At 38.5% G+C, this 18,693-nt stretch overlaps 1 protein-coding gene across 1 annotated transcript in view; it reads left to right on the top strand.

Annotated features, from left to right (window-relative positions):
• The window catches only part of LOC118088525 (complement receptor type 2-like), a 70,957-nt gene that overhangs the window by 48,523 nt on the left and 3,741 nt on the right, over positions 1-18,693 (top strand). The window contains exons 14-19 of the mRNA XM_088673599.1: positions 517-711; positions 8,890-9,072; positions 9,473-9,664; positions 11,521-11,712; positions 13,831-13,857; positions 17,045-17,111. Of these exons, the coding sequence (XP_088529725.1) occupies positions 517-711; positions 8,890-9,072; positions 9,473-9,664; positions 11,521-11,712; positions 13,831-13,857; positions 17,045-17,109 (854 nt within the window). The 3' untranslated portion in view covers positions 17,110-17,111. The remainder of the gene's footprint in view (positions 1-516; positions 712-8,889; positions 9,073-9,472; positions 9,665-11,520; positions 11,713-13,830; positions 13,858-17,044; positions 17,112-18,693) is intronic.

Raw genomic sequence — 18,693 nt, forward strand, 5'->3', positions numbered from 1 at the left:
CTGAAACAGGGATAGTTGTTTCCATTTGGGGACTGAATTACTGTTCCCTGAACTAATTTTGCTCAGCCCTAAAACCAGGGAGTGAGCTCCCTCTCTCATTATTTTAGAGCTTTCGAGAAGATGCTATCACTGTGGGTAAATTCCCATATGTATGACTCTGCAAAGAACTATTTAAAGAGGAGTAATTATTGGTTTCCCCCAATTTTGGTCTAATATTACCATTTTGCCTCCATTATACAAAATAAAAGAGAAATTTACTTGTCATCTGAGCAGCGCAGGACCTGTATACACACTGCCCAGGCTTGCACCCTTGGGGAGGTCACTTCAGTGTTGTTAACACAGTAGTTTGACTTTGCCCTTGGAGGCACACTCCATTGTCTCTCAAGATAGATGGATGTCAACCAACAATACGCTTAAATAAATTTTAATATTTTAAAGCACCAAGAATTGAATAACATCCAAAATATTATACCATTATAGCATTATGAATATGACCTTTTTCTGACATGTTTCTAGGTTTCTTCTGTGCAACCCCTCCAAGCATTCTTCATGGATTTCACAATGGGACTGGAGACCCTTTCTATGCTCTTGGAATAGTGATAACATATACTTGCAGTGATAATTTCTCTCTTATTGGAGCAAACTCTATTTACTGTGGCATGGATAGTGATACTAAAGGAGTGTGGAAGGGAAACCCCCCTGAATGCAAAGGTTGCATTTTCTTTTACTCTTGATTCATGATATATTATGATTCATGATATATTAAAAGGGAACTTTATTCTAGAGAGCTGTATACTTGTCCTCTTGTCCCTCCCTTTGTTTGGCTTTGTATTGATATTAAGCTTCATTGTTCACGTTCAGAATCCCCAAGTTGTTTAATTATATTTTATGTGTGGAGTGAGTGACAGAGATACTTATGTTCTCCTTTTATGTTTCTGCTCTATCTCAGTAAACATTGCATTTCACTTTTGTGCTATACAGAAGCAAATGGGGAAGCCCCAATGTTTACAGGCAGTGAGGCTATATACTACATTCCCAGTTCATGGATGTAGCCAGGATTTTTTGGGAGGGGTGTAGAACATCAGTTTGCTAAGTATTTTCATTGATTTTTATTGATTATGGGGGGCAGCTGTCTCCCTGTGCCCCCTGGCTATGCCCATGCCCATGCCCCAGTTCTAGGTTTTGTATAAACTGGCTACCTTAGTGGTCCTGATTTTGCTTAAGTATATTAGCAGATTATTGGCTCTACGAGTAATTTCGTTGTTCCCGCAAGGGGACAATGACAATAAAGATATCTTACAGGTCGTTCCTTCTCTGCTACTTTTCAGAGAGAATGTGGTTTTGTTTCTAGGTTCCAATTTCAAACCAGCCCATCCCTTTCCTCTTCCAGCATTACCCCCTCCGCCAAGGTGATGCCCTGGACTGGAAAAGAAATTTAGCTTCCCTTTTGCACTGTTAAATCCAATGCCACTTAATAATAATAATAATAATAATAATAATAATAATAAATAATATTTATACCCCGCCCATCTGGCCGGGTTCCCCCAGCCACTCTGGGCGGCTTCCAACAAAACACCATATTAATCAAAACACTGATTAAACCCCACCACTCAGGAATCTAGAGGGGGTCAGGGCACACAGAAACTTGGGGGAGTCAGGGTAACCAGAGTGACAGTTTTACAGGTCACCCTAACCTCTGCTGAATGGGTGCCTGATTCTAGGGTTTGGGGCACTTGACCACAGTTTGTGTTCCTTCAGAATAAGGCACAGCAGAGACATTAAGAAATATGGTTTATTTTACACATATTTACCACCTGGGGGCTTGTCCTTCCCAGCCGCATAGCAGTGGATTCACTGCCATCCCCATGTGTCTCTGCAACAACCTGGTCCAGCCAGCCTGCATGGCTGCACAAACTCACTATCAGCCTTTTGTTTCTTCAAGATGCACCCGCAGCAATCCATTGCCAGGCTGGTCTCATGAGGAAGCTAGCCAGTATTATTTCTTAGCTTTGGCTAAATTCTTCTTCTTCTTCTTCTTCTTCTTCTTCTTCTTCTTCTTCTTCTTCTTCTTCTTCTTCTTCTTCTTCTTCTTCTTCTTCTTCTTCTTTACTTTTCTTAATAACATACAAAATCATACAAAAAAAGAAGAGAAAAATATATACAATCCAACTCATATTTCATTAGTCATTACAAGTCAGACAGTATACCAAACTAGGTTGAATTGTTAGATTTAATTAAACAGCAAAGAAAAAAGAAAGGAGAGAAAGATATAATAGAAAAGAACAAAAGTAAGAGAAATTGTTTAGAAAAGAATAAGAAATGAAGAAAAGCAGAAAGAAAGGTTAGACAATACGATACATTGATTCTTAAAACACTTCCACCGCATTTCTGCACAGCATTTTTACATTTCCCCCTTTATTCTGTAATTTCCATCTTATTTTGGTATCCTGCAAGGTTAGTCTAAACATAGCCATGTTTTGTTTCCCAGACCTGTTTTCTTTAAATAATCATTTAGGCAGTCCCATTGTATGGAAGTGAGAGCTGGACCATAAAGAAGGCTGATCGCTGAAGAATTGATGCTTTTGAATTATGGTGCTGGAGGAGACTCTTGAGAGTCCCATGGACTGCAAGAAGATCAAACGTATCCTTTCTGAAGGAAATCAGCCCTGTGTGCTCACTGGAAGGACAGATCGTGAAGCTGAGGCTCCAATACTTTGGCCACCTCATGAGAAGAGAAGACTCCCTGGAAAAGACCCTGATGTTGGGAAAGATGGAGGGCACAAGGAGAAGGGGACGACAGAGGACAAGATGGTTGGACAGTGTTCTCGAAGCTACGTACATGAGTTTGATCAAACTGCGGGAGGCAGTGGAAGACGGGAGTGCCTGGCGTGCTATGGTCCATGGGGTCACGAAGAGTCGGACACGACTAAACGACTAAACAACAAACAACAAAACAATTGTTTCTTGATATTGTCTTTTGGTTTTTGTTGTATTCTGTTAGTTTAGCTAGCTCTAGATATTCATATAGCTTCATGTCTATCCATTCCCCTTTCGTTGGTATATTATCTCCTTTCCAAGTTCTTGCTATTATTACTCTCGCCACCGTTGATGCATATAGAAAGATGTTAATTTTATCAATGGAGATATCATTGTATAAAATTCCTAGTAGGTAGGACTCTGCCCTTTTGGTAAAGGATATTTTTAATAATTTTTGAGTCCCTTCATGTATTGTTTCCCAAAACTTTCTAATTTTGGGACAGGTCCACCACATATGGTGTAGAGGGTGCCGATCGCATTGTGGCATCTCCAGCATTAGTTATTCATAGTTTTATTTATTTTCGCTATCCTATCTGGAGCCAAATACCATCTGTAGTGGAGTTTCATAAAGTTCTCCCTTAATGTGTAGCATGCTGTAAAGTTTATATTTTTCTCCCAGAACTTCCTCCATTCACTGTGTTCTATTTCCACCCCAGGTCTTGTTCCCACTTGCATATATACTTATTCTTTGTTTCCGAGTCTGATTCTGTATTATCTAAGAGCCTATACATTTTGGAGAGTGTTTTTTCATTATCATAAAGAACTTCTTTTTCAAATCTTGTAACCTTATTTCCGAACCCCCTAGTTTTTATATCTTTTTCATATGTTGCCTTCAATTGAAAGTATTTTAACCAAGATACTCCTCTAGTTTTTAATTATTCGTATTCCTTCAATTTGATATTCCCGTTTATGTTTTCTCTTATCTCTCTGTAGGTTAGCCATACTTTTTAAAATTACATTTTAGCGTGGGATTTGCCTCTAGCGGCGATGTCCACCAAGGGGTTTTATCTATTATTCTTTCTTTTGTTCTTTCCCAAACTTCCACTAACTCTTTCCTTACTGTGTGATTTTTGAAATCCTTGTGAATTTTGCACTTTTCGTACATCAAATATCCATGCCAGCCATAAAATTTATTACAACCTTCTAGTTCCAAGATGTCAGTTTTTTTAAAAATTAACCAATCTTTTAACCAAGTCCAGCAGGCTGCTTCGAAGTATCTTTTCAGGTCTGGAAATGCGAAGCCTCCGGTTTCTTTTGCGCCCTTCAGTATTTCCATTTTCATTCTTGCCTTCTTCCCTTGCCAAATAAAGTTTGCTAAATCTTTAAAGTATTTCATTCCAATTATTATGGGGATGTTTTGGAATAGCAATAGAATTTTCGGTAGAACTATCATTTTTATCATAGAGACCTTGCCCCAGATTGAAAGCTTTAGGTTTTTCCATTTCTCTAGGCTGTTTTTTTATTTCCTTCCATTTTGACATAATTATCTTTGAACAGGTTTGTATTTTTGTTAGTTACCCATAAAGATAAAGGTAAAGGGACCCCTGACCATTAGGTCCAGTCGTGACCGACTCTGGGGTTGCGCGCTCATCTCGCATTATTGGCCGAGGGAGCCGGCGTATAGCTTCCAGGTCATGTGGCCAGCATGACAAAGCCGCTTCTGGCAAACCTTCCCGCTGTAGCAGTTCCTATTTATCTACTTGCATTTTGACGTGCTTTAGAACTGCTAGGTTGGCAGGAGCTGGGACCGAGCAACGGGAGCTCACCCCGTGGCAGGTATTCGAACCGCCGACCTTCTGATCAGCAAGCCCTAGACTCTGTGGTTTAACCCACAGTGCCACCTGGGTCCCTTAGTAACCCATATTCCTAGGTAATTTACTTTATTTTCTATTTTGATTCCTCCCCCCCCCCCAATTCTTCTTTATCCCTATCTCATATTTTTTGTCAACATTTTAGATTATTCTTTATTTAGTTTAAATCCGGATACCTTGCCAAAATTTTCCACTTTGTCTAAGGCTTTCTGAATTCCTTCTTCTGGGTTTTCTGTCATAATAATCACATCATCAGTGAACGCTTTGACTTTGTAGCAAAGCGTTCCCAAGTTAATACCCTTATTTCTTTATCTTTCCTCAACGCAATTAGTAATGTTTCCAGAGTCATGATAAATAAGAGGGGCGATAAGGGGCACTCCTGTCTCGTCCCTCTTTCAATTTTAAATTCCTCTTTAATTTCATTATTTATGATTAATTTGGCTTTCTGTTCTTTAAAAATTGCTTGTATTCCATTTATAAATTTCTGTCCCAGTTTCATGCGATCACAAGTATTACTTAAGAAGCTCCATGACACGCTGTCGAAAGCTTTCTCAGCGTCTACCATCAGCATTGCTATTCTCATGCTGGGTTTCCATTCAGTATATTCGATAAGGTCAATGATTATCCCGATGTTATCTTTTATTTGTCTCCCCAGGAGGAAGCTGGCTAGATCTTTCTCTATTATTCTATTTAGTAGGTTTTTCATTCTGTTTGCTAAGATTCCGGTAAAGAGTTTATAATCTATATTTAATAGAGAAATTGGTCTCTAATTTTTTAATTAAATTTAGATCTGAACCTTTTTTGGGAATCAATGTTATTAAGGCTTCTTGCCAGGATTTTGGTATTTCTCATTTTTCTATGGCTTCATTCATAATTTAAGTTTAGGTGCCAATATTTCTTCTAATTTTTTGTAATATTTAATTGAAATCCTGTCAGGTCCTGGTGATTTCCCATCTTTCGTTTTCCTTATTACGTTTCTAAATTCTTCTTATTCAGTTTCTGCATTAAGGTATTGGTATTCTATTTCATTAATTTCAGGTAGGTTATTTTCGATTAAATACTTTTGGATTTCTTTTTTCCCTTCTTTATACAATTTTTTGTAATATTTTATAAAACTGACCTCGATTTGTTGTAGGTCTGTAATTTCTTTACCTTTGTTTATGATCTTATTAATTACTCTTTCCGTTTGTTTTTCTTTCCAAGCTAGCATTCTTCCGGGTTTATTTGCCTGCTCAAAGTATCTTTGTTTTGTCCAGATAATTTTATTTTTAACTTCACTATTTATTAAATCAGATAAGTGGGATTGTAATTTTTTTAATATGTTGCAATAATTCTTCATTTCTTGGATCCTTTATTAAATCTTTCTCTTTCTCTCTTATTTGTTTGTTCATCTCCATTATGTTTTTTCCTTTTTAATCCTCCCCATTTGTTGAATTGCAAAGCCTCTCATAAAGGCTTTGCTTGTTTCCCATCATTAGTTTCTTATCAGTTTCTTGTCTTTCATTTATTTCAAAAAATTCTTTCAGGACTTCTTTTGCTCTTCACACACACTTGTCATCTCTCCAAATTTCATCATTCATTCTCCACCTCCCTTTAGTTTTATTTTGAAACCTCATTTGAATTGTCACTGGCTTATGGTCTGAAATAGATCTATTCAAAATCTCAGCTTTTTCTAAATTTAACATTTATTTCTTTGTTAGCCATATTGTATTGATTCTTCCCCCAGATTTCCTCGCCTCCGAATAGTGTGTAATATCTTTCCCAGTAGGGTTTTTCATTCTCCATGTGTCATATAAATAAAAAATTTTCTATTAAATGAAAAAAGAAAAGAGGTAGTTTACCAGAATTACTTGTTCTTTCTCTTTGCGGTCTATCCATTTCTATTGATATTACTCAATTCATATCTCCTATTAATATTATATTTTCTCCCATATAATCCCACATTTTTCTTCTACATTTTAAAATAATTCACCCTTCCTATTGTTTGGGACATAGATCCCTAGTACAGTGGTGCCTCGCTAGACGAAATTAATTCGTTCCACGGGTCTTTTCTTATAGCGAAAAATTCGTCTAGCGAATCCCATAGGAATGCACTGATTTTTTTAAACTTTTTTTTGCCTATAGGAACGCATTAATTGAATTTCAATGCATTCCTATGGGAAACCGCGATTCGCTAGATGAATTTTTCATAAAATGCATTCGTCTAGCGAGGCAACCTCCGCTCAAAAAATCCTTTCGTTAAGCGGAAATTTCGTTAAGCAGGGCATTCGTTAAGCGAGGCACCACTGTATAATTATTTTCCCCTCACGTATGAATTTCTACTCCTAGTACTCTTCCTTCTTCATCTTGAAATAACATTTGGGGTTTCAATGAGGTATTTATATAAAGAACAACCCCCCTTTTCTTTTCTTTTCTGTTCCTGCCGCCACAAATTCCATCCCTAATCCCTAATCTGTTATTTTTTAGTACTCTTACATGATTTTTGGATATGTGTGTTTCTTGTAGGCAAATAACATCCCACTTTTTCCACCGATCTAAAAGTTCACCTTCTGTCTTTTTAGGTGAAAGATAGTCCCTCAGGGAATTCCCATTTAAACATTATTTTACTTTTCCTTAACGCCGTTGTCATAAATTTGTAATTGTCCCTTTTTTTCAATAGACGTGTTGGAATTTCCTTCATTATCTCTACATGGTTTCCTTCTATGAGTAATGGGTCCGTCCTGCCTTTCAATAGAAGTTTATCTCTTAACAGTCTTGAATTTAGAAAGACCAGACAATCTCCCGGTTCTCTCCTAAATTTGTGTTTATTAAGTCTTATTCTGAATATTTTTTCAATGTCCAATGTCAGTTCTTCTTCGACTCCCAGCCATGCTGCAATCTCTTTTGTCAGTTTCGTCGTTATATCTTCATCTTGAGTCTCTTTTACCCTTTTTAGGCGGAGAATCGTCTCTTTTTGCTTCATCTCCAATATCGCCGAGGCATCATAGGGCTCTTCCTGTATTTTTCTTAACTCATCAATTTCATCGTTTTTTTCCTGGTATCTTTTCATCTTTTTGTTGGTCCTGTTGAATTTTTTTCAACAGTTCATCTTGTTTCTGTGTTTTAGTTTTAACCTCTTGGACCGTTGTTTCTAGTTCTTTATGTTTTACTGTCAGTTCACTCACTTGTTTTTAAAGGTCCAGGATTAAGTTGGAGTTCTTTTCTATCTTGGTTCCCATAGTTTCCATCTTGCCATCTATTATTTTTATATTTCTGTCTAGGGTTGTCATCTTGTCGCTTAGATTTTTTCCTATTCTTTCCATTGCTCCTATGAGATCTTTCATGTCTGTATTGTTGTCTCCCTCTAATATTGATGTCCTCTGCTGGTAACTTTGGGCTGAGTTTAGACCACTTACCGTGGGAACCTTATTTGATCCCTAGATATCTAACGTCGTTTTTATTTTTTTATTTTTTATAGTTCTTATCTAGGCATTCTGTATCCAATTTGGGAATTCCCTTTGGCTAAATTCATGAATTTATGAGTTTGCTCAAATCCTAACCCTTCACTGAATCACTTATCAGGTTATACACAGAAAGGGGGCTGGAGATAGATTGGATCCACGATCATGGCATGGGGAGTGGGGTTCACGCTTTGTTTCCTTATATGGCCTCTATTTGCATTGGGAGAGAAGCTTCAGTTCCTTTTTAAAAAAATCATAATGACTAAAGCTGCGAATAAAGCCATTTATGTTTTGTCTGCAAAACTGAAACATTTGAGAGATCCATTCATCATGCTTTGTGGTCTGATGGTCAATGGATGGATCGGGCTTCCATAGTATCTGTTTAGCATTTCTGTACTGGATCTGTCACCATATATTTATTAGCACTTGGAGCTAAAAAATTATTAACCAACTAAGTTTGTTCTGGGTAAAAGCTTTCGTGTGCATATTCCTATATATATATGTAATTGTTCAGAATACCAACTTAAACATTATATACAGATCAGCAATTCTAATGCAAGTGACACCACGTTTTAGTTTTATTTATTTTAAATATCCAAGGTAGTAACAACTTTTGTAGAGAACATGTGACATAGAAGATATAGGGCACAATGTAACGTATAGCCAGACAATGAGTATCAGTATTTGGGTTTTTTTAATAGAAAACAAACTTTTTAATAAGGCTTCAACAGAATATACTGATATTTGAGAAAATGTAAATAAACTATATGCAATGTTCTATTTCTTAGTTTTTGTTTTTTAATATTCCTGTCTGCTTATAGTGGTGAAATGTGAAGATCCAGTAGTTAAACATGGATTAATATTAAGTGGATTTGGAGATTCATATACGTATGGCAACACTATTACATTTGAATGCAAAATTGGATACTTTCTGACGGGAAATTATTTGATTAAATGTGAAGCGAACAGTAGCTGGTATCCTGCGCTGCCATCATGTAAAAAAAGTAAGAATATAAAAGCATTCAAATAGCAGTTATGCTTCCTCAGTTATTGATAAAAGATGGTTTACTAATTGTGGACATGTGCTTTTCATTTTATAAATTCAAGTCTGACATCAGAAGGGACATCTCCCAAATTCTCTCCCAATTTTATCCTGTCGGATAGCATTAGCAAAGTATGTGTGACTGTTGAATTGTTAAACGAATATTTGACATCCTGGCAGAATGCACTTTGAGGGGAATGTGTGTTGTTTATAAAGGGCCAGTTCTTATTTCAGTTTCCCTCTTGTGAGTTCTTTAATTAGCTAGAACAAGTTTGTTTGTTTGTTTCCATTTATATTTCATCTTCCCTCATGGAACACACTGGTTTTTTTTACAATTTTTGTGGGGACTTTTTTTGTTGCAGTTGATCCAGAATTATGCGGTGCCCCATTAATTCCAAGTGGGACTGTGCATCCATTGCAACATCAGTATAAGATTGGAACAGCTGTTTTTGTAACCTGTAATAAGCAGTATTCTTTTCCTGATGAAACCATGGAGATGAAAGTAGAATGCCAAGGCTACAATTCCTGGTATCCTCTTGTGCAAGCATGTTTCTGTAGGTATAAATATAGGTAAAGGTAAAGGGGCCCCTGACCATCAGGTCCAGTCGTGTCCGACTCTCGGGTTGTGGCGCTCATCTCGCTCTATAGGCCGAGGGAGCCGGCGTTTGTCCGCAGACAGCTTCTGGGTCATGTGGCCAGCATGACAAAGCTGCTTCTGGTGAACCAGAGCAGTGCACGGAAACGCCGTTTATCTTTCCGCCGGAGCGGTCCTTATTTATCTACTTGCACTTTGATGTGCTTTCGAACTGCTAGGTGGGCAGGAGCTGGGACCGAGCAATGGGAGCTCACCCCGTGGCAGGTATTCGAACCGCCGACCTTCTGATCAGCAAGCCCTAGACTCTGTGGTTTAACCCACAGTGCCACCTGGGTCCCATAGGTATAAATATCGCTTTGGGTTATTCACATCAGGTTCCATTCCCTAGCCCAGTGGTTCCCAATTAGCTAAATACAGCGGACCCTCTGATTTTCAAAAGCCACACTACAGACCCCCCTACTTTTGAAAATCTTGATATCTCTATGATTTGATCTCTCTCTGTTTTTGTTATGTAAATGGTGCCATTGACCCTCTGGGATCCATGGACCCCCAATGGGGAACCACTGCTCTAGACAGTTGCTCCTTTCCTATAGTGGTCTATAAGGTGAATAATAGTGTATAATGAATGATTCAGTAGTTTGATTTCTAATTCTAGAATGTGATGTACTTAGTAAAATGAATAAGTGAGATATTTTAATCTATTGACATTTCCCCCACATACTAATAGTGTGTCCCCTGCATATTGACCTGTGCCTAATGGGCGGTGATTTCTGTGTTTATTTGCCACACAATTAATAACTCATCATAGTGCTATTTAATACCTCCCTATGTTTGTGCTCACATATAATGCAAGAGGAGCTGCACTGATTAATTGCTAGCTGGATTCAAAAGGCATTGCTTTGCCTTATGTTCAAAGGATAGTCTAGGAACTAATCAGAACAATTGTTTAAAGTAGTATGGTGTCTGCCTACTGTCAAGGAAATGTATTGCATTAATTAAAGCAGAGTGTTGTATCCTTTCCCTTTGAATTAACTAATCTGGGAGTATACACAGCAAAACATTGCTTGAAAAACAGTCAGTTGGGGTTGCTATTTTGCTCATTATTGTATGTACTACAATTCCAGAAACTGAAAGAATGGGAGAGACATCAAATCGGATCAATATAACAAGAAATAGAACTCAATTAACTTTGCTACTCACAGCTTGATGGTAGAGGAAGGATGATGGCGAATTTTGAGCCATAAAACCTTACATTGCTCAGAACCTCAATAACTTAGGGACTTTCGTCAGCTCATATGAACTTTCATGGACTCTGTAGTTATAATGAGAGACTTCCTCAGTGTACCCACCTCTGGAAGAGGTGTAGGAGGTGGCAACACAATAATGGGCTTTTTAAGTGGGTCACTCTTTGTTTGTGGAATGCTTTCCCCTGGGAAACACACCCGGCACCATCACTGTCAGCTTTCTGATGCCAGGCTAAGGCACTACTGTTTATCCAGGCTGTATACAAACCAAGAATTAAGAGCCTTTTTTTTAACCAAGTCAGACTATTGGGCCATTTAGGTCAGTATTACCCATACTGACAGGCAGCAGCTTTCCAGTATTTTGGGCAGGGGGCATTCCCAGCTCTAGATAACATAAATTAAACATGGGATCTTTTGCATACAAAGTAAGTGTGCTATCACTGAGCTACAGCCCTTCCAACCACAAACCACAACCACAACAACACTTTGTTAAGCTCAACTATGAAATATTTGGAAAATAATGTGGACTTTAGTGTTGCTTTGTTTTGTTTATAATAGTTTGTGTTTTCAGTTAGAACTTCACCAGACATTTATTACCTGTCTATCCCTAATGCGAAAATAATCTGGGGGAAGAAAACCAGCTATGAGCCTGGAGATAAAGTTACTGTTCAATGTTCCGCTGGCTATACATTATCAGGGCCATCTGAGATTCGCTACATTGGTGGGAAGCAATGGTCACCTGAACTTCCATCTTGTTATCTGAGTACGTATGAAGTTGTAGATATATAGCAACACTTCTCTGACACTGCTGTCACTTTTCAGGTGTCACTCTTGCTTTTCCTCATACAGGAGATTTTCTTTCTATTACTATCTTGAGTTTGATGCATATAGGCAGTTCACCTGGCAGTAGGCCACTGGGAGCACTATCTGTAATAATTAAGAGTCCCTGTGGGTGAGCTAGGAAAGAGGATACCGGTAGGTGGCTGGGGAACCTGTTCCTGACACCAATGGATAATCTAAAGCCAGAATAAAGCCAGGACTACTACAACTCCTAAAAAATCCTAACAATCTTTGAAGGTCCATAGGTTTCCCATTCTGATCTGAAGTAAAGTAAATTTCTATTCTAGCAACTCTTTAAGAAGTGTGATATTTAAAACCAATTAGAAGCAAACAGCATTCTCCTACATTCCATTTTATAATGAAAAGCCACATTGAAAAAGAAACTAGACTATTATAAACAGAAACAAATGGCCAGATGGGGAAGGAACTACTACATGTACTGTCATGTTTGTGTTCGTGTTTCATTTTGTGGATAAAATTGCTATTATACTTGGATGTCAGAGTTTGCAATGATACCTGGTATTCCAACCTTAAGATGTAGAGAAGCTTCTTGGAAGCTTGAGACTTACCACCTGGATCCTTGTTCTTTTTGGATATTAAGAACTGTCAGGACTGAGGTGGCCATGTAGATCTTTGGAGTAATGAATTGGACCAAGGTGGAGAGCGAGGCAGGTACTTAAAGTCAGTTCCCAATTGTTCCTTTACTTGAGTAGGATGTGGTCTCACCACCCACCTTGGTTGGGGAGGAGGAAATGTTATTTCAACAAGCATCAAACAGAGACTAAGACATATATAGCAGCTAGCCCTGTTTGCACTGGAAGGTGCCTTTTCAATTAAAGGCCCCCAGCCTGTTCCATCAGTCTTCTACTCCAGTGAAGCAGGGGAGACCCTGGTCTCAACTGGGGCCTCTGTGATGGAGTCCTTAGAGTCTGAAGATGGCTACACTATAGCCTCATATTGGAGCGGCACTGGCACCACAGACTTATCTGATGGAAGTGCTTCTAGGATTGGTCCCGCAGGTCTTTCCCCTTCTGCTTCCGAGTTTTTACCCTCATCCATTGAAGACAATGAATCCAGCTCCAGGGCTGTGACATAGTTTTGCCTGGTGTACTAGTTACTTACCTTCCCGGAAAAGATAGTTCTGACCATGGTGATACATACCTTGGTCACTTACAGGTGTAGGGCTGCCCTTGAAGAGTGTTCGGAAACTGCAGCTGCTGCAAAACATAGTTGGCGGGTATGTGCTTTCAGACCGTAGTATGCTGGTTTTACATCAATTGCAATGATTTCAGATTTGTTTCCATACTTACCGGTAACTCATGGTGCCGGTTCTACCTTAGTAGATCTAAAGTGTCTTGAGACTAAAATATCTGAAAGAGAGCCTCCTCCAATACAAACCTGAATATAGGTTGCATCTTTGGAGTCCTCTTGCCCCACCACTTAGAGTTTCTCTGTGGCAACACCCCATCTTTGGAATTCCCTCCTGAAATATGAGTGGCATCCCTGAAGTAAACACATTTAATTCTCCTGGCCTTCAGTGGTAACTAATTAAGATAGTTGTAATCTCCTGGTTCTGCTTTTATCCTTTGCTGTTAATACTATTGACATGTTTTTTATAGTGATTATACATTGTTTTGATTTACAAAAATATTTAAAAAATGCTTTAAAAGGTGGAATATATACCTTTGAAACCATGTAATTGGTGCCATTTGGTGCTTTCCTCCTGGGGCTGGTAACTGAGCTAGTAATTTTCATCAGGACAGTACCAGAGGGGGAAAGGGTTACACCCCACACAAGTGGACAAAAAAATCCCCCCATGCCTCCTTTTTAAGAACAAGACCTAATAACGCGACACATTTAGCATCACATCTACTCTGGCCCTGAAATATGTCCACCAGCTGTAGTGTGAAATTAATAGTCATTGGCAGTGCTTCAGCTAAAATTTATTTCTGATGTCACTGCCAGTGTGAATGAGGATTTCTTTTAATTAATATTTAAGTTTTGTGAGAAGCTCACTTAAATCATTTCCCCTCTCTTCTAGGTTTTGTCTTCGTACTGCTTATATTTGGTATGTAATTTATTGAAACTGAATAAGAAATACCTGAAAATGCATTTTCAAATTTCTTAAGCAAGGACCAGAGTTTTGCAGAATCTACGTACTTTTACAATAGGAAAGCTGAGCATTATTCAAAGATGTTAAGCATTTTTAACTTATAAAATCCAAACCATGCCCATTACAGTAACACAATAAAACCATAACCTCTTACTTTAAAAATTGTCTGCATCAGAAATGTTTTCAAAGCCTGCATCTCCCATGGTAGAGAGTTTTGTATCCTTGGGCCTACCGTCATAAATTCTGTGTTCTGCCCACCAACCTACCTGACTCTGCTGGTGAGCATTCATACAGGACTTCTGTAACTGTCGATAGATGTTCAAGGTGGAGAAAGCTTGTGGCTCCGTGGGAAAGATATTTATTTCTTCCCACCCCATGGGCTAAGCTTGACAGGTGGTTGCTTCCAATTAACTGTCAAAGTTGACCTGCAGGCTGGTGGGGAGGGGATGAGTATGCATTACTAGTATTTTCCCCACAGGAAAAGAACTCGCAAAATAGTGCCCAGCAGGACTGAATCCTGCCTCTGCACCAAACAGTTGATTAACAAGTGGGTGTGGTTTGGTTTGGAAGAAATGACCTCAGAAACCAAATCAGACCTGATAGACCAAGATTGACCCACATGCTGGAGGTTTCCCACCCCTGGCATAGGCAGTATGATAAGTCACTTGACCACAAAACATTTAGTGTTGTAAAAGTAAAAACCCACACTTTATTTGGGCTCAGAAGCAAATAGGTCCAATGCGTTCAAATGCAATTGTTGCTGGCACATCAGTCGAAATTGATGAAACACACTCTTAGGCACTTCTGTTCCCTGTGCTTCCATAAATAACACTAAGTCTAGGAGGATCCCCAAGTTACAAATTTGGACTTTCAGAATGTGTTTAAATATCTCCAGATCCAGTTGAATACCTCTATTCAAAACAATAGACACTCACAGAATCCCAATCCTGTCTTAATCTTCAGCTTGTCTGCTTTGCTCCACCCCAAAACTGCGTCCAGACACCTGTTCAAAAGTTCCACAATCCAGCCGTGCAAAAAACCCAGTGATTTCTTACAAGTATATCTCACCATCCAGCAAAGACAGAGGTATCATTACAGTTCAAGGACACATGTCAAGCAGGCAATGGCACTAGAATGTGGGGCTGTGGCTTGGCAGATAAGGCCTCAAGGGTCATGGAACTCTTTTTCCCCCAAATAAAATTTATTTTCAAACATTTTAACACAAAAAGTAAAAATAAAACATAATCAAAAAAAAGAAAAGAAAAAAGAAAGAAAAAAACATATCAATTCATAACATTAACTTGACATTGTGGACTTCCTCGATTCCCCCCCCCCTGGGTCCATTAAATCTAAATTAAGCAATTTTCCTTTATCATCTTAAATCATTCTGACACAATTTTTCCATTATTTCCCAACCAATTCTAATCTACTCAAAGAAAAGAAAAAGACATTGACTATCCTCAACCTATAATTCATTAATTAATCCAAATCTAACTTTATTTTCCCATCCATCTCTAATTCTTCCTTTAGCTTCACAATTTATACCCCAAAATTTTCCATACATTCAAATGTTATTTCTTCTGTCATAATAACCTTTAACCACATTTATCTAATTCTACCCCCCTTCCCCTGGACTCCGGATCTCCCAGATATATCAACCAGCTCCATAAAACATTCGTGTTTCGGACCATCTTAATCAGAAAATAACCCAATGTTATTCCTCACCCTATTCCCACTCTTTCACCACCTGTCCACCACTCTCCCTTCTTTGTCCCCTGCTGCCCCCCCCCCAATTTTCTAACTGTAGCACAGTACCATCCAGCTATGTTTCCACTTTTCAGCCCTATCTCAATCCCCCCCCCCCCAGTTAAGCTCAGGCCCCAGCATGGATTCTGCCCTCCCTCTCTCACTGGGAGGACATTGTTCCATGCTGGTTCTTATTTGAGGACTCCTTGAATCAAACATAAGTCTTGTTACCCCTCTCCCACTGGGGGAACAGTATTCTATACATCTCCCTCCTCTTTTTAAAGTTCAGTTATATTGTCCAGGACTGATGGATCTTCCTCCTCTTCTGCAAAGTCATTTACAATGCCCCCGGATGGTGCTTGTTCATCTTGCTTCAGTTCATTCTCTACTGAGACCAACACCTTCACTTTCCACACAGTTCTGTCTTATTTTGCGAATCTCTATATTGTTCTGCCGCAATTCATCTCTCACGTCCAAAATCAGTTCCAGGAGTTTTTGATAATCCACAAAGTGGATTGATTGCCTTTTCTAAAAATGAAACTATTGAAACACTATTGACTATATTGTATTTGCTGGATTGATGACATTATGTCACTATATATTGGCTGATATTTTCCTATTTTGAATAAATTCTGCCTAATCTGAACAAAAAAAAAATCCTTCTAGTAGCACCTTAGAGACCAACTAAGTTTGTCATTGGTATGAGCTTTCGTTTGCATGCACACTTCTTTCTTGGTATCTGAAGAAGTGTGCATGCACACGAAAGCTCATACCAATGACAAACTTAGTTGGTCTCTAAGGTGCTACTGGAAGGATTTATTTATTTTTTGTTTCGACTACATCAGACCAACACGGCTACCTACCTGTGCCTAATTTGAGTTAACACATGAAACTGTATTATAATAAATTCTTCTTTAAGAAGCAGAACTAGTTTGTAAAACTCAGGGTGTGGACAATGTTTCCCTGATTCAGTTATTAGAATAATCATTGTCTCTTTCCAAAATCTGAATAATAGTCTCAGTTGTATTGCCTCATGGATGGTTTTCCAATAATTTCTTGAAGCAAACTACAATTTTATCCATTGTTTGTTCAGGAGGTTTATTGTTATACAGATTACAGGTATTCATTTTTGTTTTCAATTCCCTTGCTGTACTTTTCCAGAAGAAATGATACAAGGAAGTTTTATGGTTTTTACCATATGGTTACAAAATTAGGGGGAATTCACATATTGTCTATGAAGTAGTATGTCTGGAAATCATGGCAAAGTAGCTATTTCAAATGGTTCCGCATATTTGAAAAGAAATGTGATGAAATCATGTGCATTCTGTTCTTTACTATCTCAAAGTAAACCAGTGAATGGGTTCTTAAGGTGACTTTTCCCTGTTTTTTCTTAAAGCATGTTTGCTTGTTTTCTTATGGCTGCCAGCCCAATCGCTTTACACGACCTTGTGTTCCAAATAAAGGTAAGACTGTACCAAACTCTTACTCTCCTTTCTTCTTTGCACCTCTGAGGACCACCACACACATTATGTACACAGAAAAGGGGGCCTGGGGGACCAGATCTCTTATCCGAGAAGGTGTGCATTCATTCAGTGGCTATTAAGCACTTTCTTTTGGGGATAAAGCCGTATAGCTCCCAGAAAGCCCACACCTAAATGGGGTGCAGGTCCTCCAGAGTAGCATAAGGCACTCCACTCCTGTGCATGTAAGAGCTTGGTGATTCAATCACTTCAGTTAGTTGATGACTAAATAATCCTTTAGTTGATTTAACTGATGAAATTGAATTTTAATTTCCAGGGTTGAGACTGAGGAGCGTAATCCTTACTTTCCCAGTGTCTTTTTAATTTTCCTATACAGTATTAAGCTTGTGGGCCCTTGATATTTTAGCCCCCACAATACTAGATGCCAGGGAAATCTACAGATTCAAGAAACAACAACAACAATTATAATGCTGAAACAAGTGCTTTTTATCTTTAACATTTAACCCATTGTTTGTTAAAACAAGGCTTTATTCTAGTTACTCAGCATAAGCACATGCAAAGTAGATCTAATTGCATGATAAAAATATGTTTTCAGACAAGCCTATAGCCTACCTCCAGCCCACCTAGCTGGGTTACATTTATAAGATAGTAAGCCTTATTTTGCACTTTCTCCCACAAAGTGCAAGTAGATAAATAGGGACCGCTCTGGCGGGAAGGTAAACGGCGTTTCCGTGCGCTGCTCTGGTTCACCAGAAGCAGCTTTGTCATGCTGGCCACATGACCCGGAAGCTGTCTGCGGACAAACGCCGGCTCCCTTGGCCTATAGAGTGAGATGAGCGCCGCAACCCCAGAGTCGGACACGACTGGACCTGATGGTCGGGCCCATTTACCATTTTAAGCCTTATTTTGAGAGTTCTGCAAGCCTCTATTTCAGAGTGTTTATTTGACCTTAAAATGTATGTATAGTTATGAATGTGAAAATCATTATCATATATAAATAAAATTAAATATATTTAAAATTAAATTCCTACAATACTAATACTTAAATGAAAGACTCTGGGCTGAATTAAGCATTTGCATGTGAAGCATGTAATTAAATCTAACAGCTGTTTTAAAATAAAATAAAGTGTAAAGGAAAAAAGGAGTCGTTGAACCCTTCTTACTGCTTCTCTGCCCTAAATTAAACCTGGAATCTGAACTCTCAATGGGGTAGAGGCAGGGATTTGAGGTAGGAAAACAGCAGAACTGGTAAGAGTTAAGCACCTCTCCCCATGTCTGCTCTGAAATGTCCCATCCCAAGCTTTTTTCTTAAAAACTGGACACTATAAACATGGTTTAATTACATGCACCTGCAGTTAGAACTGTCATAGTTTATGTTGTTGGTTAGCTTTATTCATTTATTTATATTCCACCTTTCATTCAAGTAGCTCATGGTGCAGTACATGGTTCCCCCCCCCTCTCCATTTTATCACCTCAACAACCCTATGAGGTAATTAGTGTGGGAATGTTAAGGATAGCAGGAAAGGATATATTGAGTAAGTACGGTATTATCCTTCTTCACTTG

The sequence above is a fragment of the Zootoca vivipara genome, chromosome 7, assembly GCF_965207765.1.
Source record: "Zootoca vivipara chromosome 7, rZooViv2.hap1.1, whole genome shotgun sequence".
Taxonomy (NCBI): domain Eukaryota; kingdom Metazoa; phylum Chordata; class Lepidosauria; order Squamata; family Lacertidae; genus Zootoca; species Zootoca vivipara.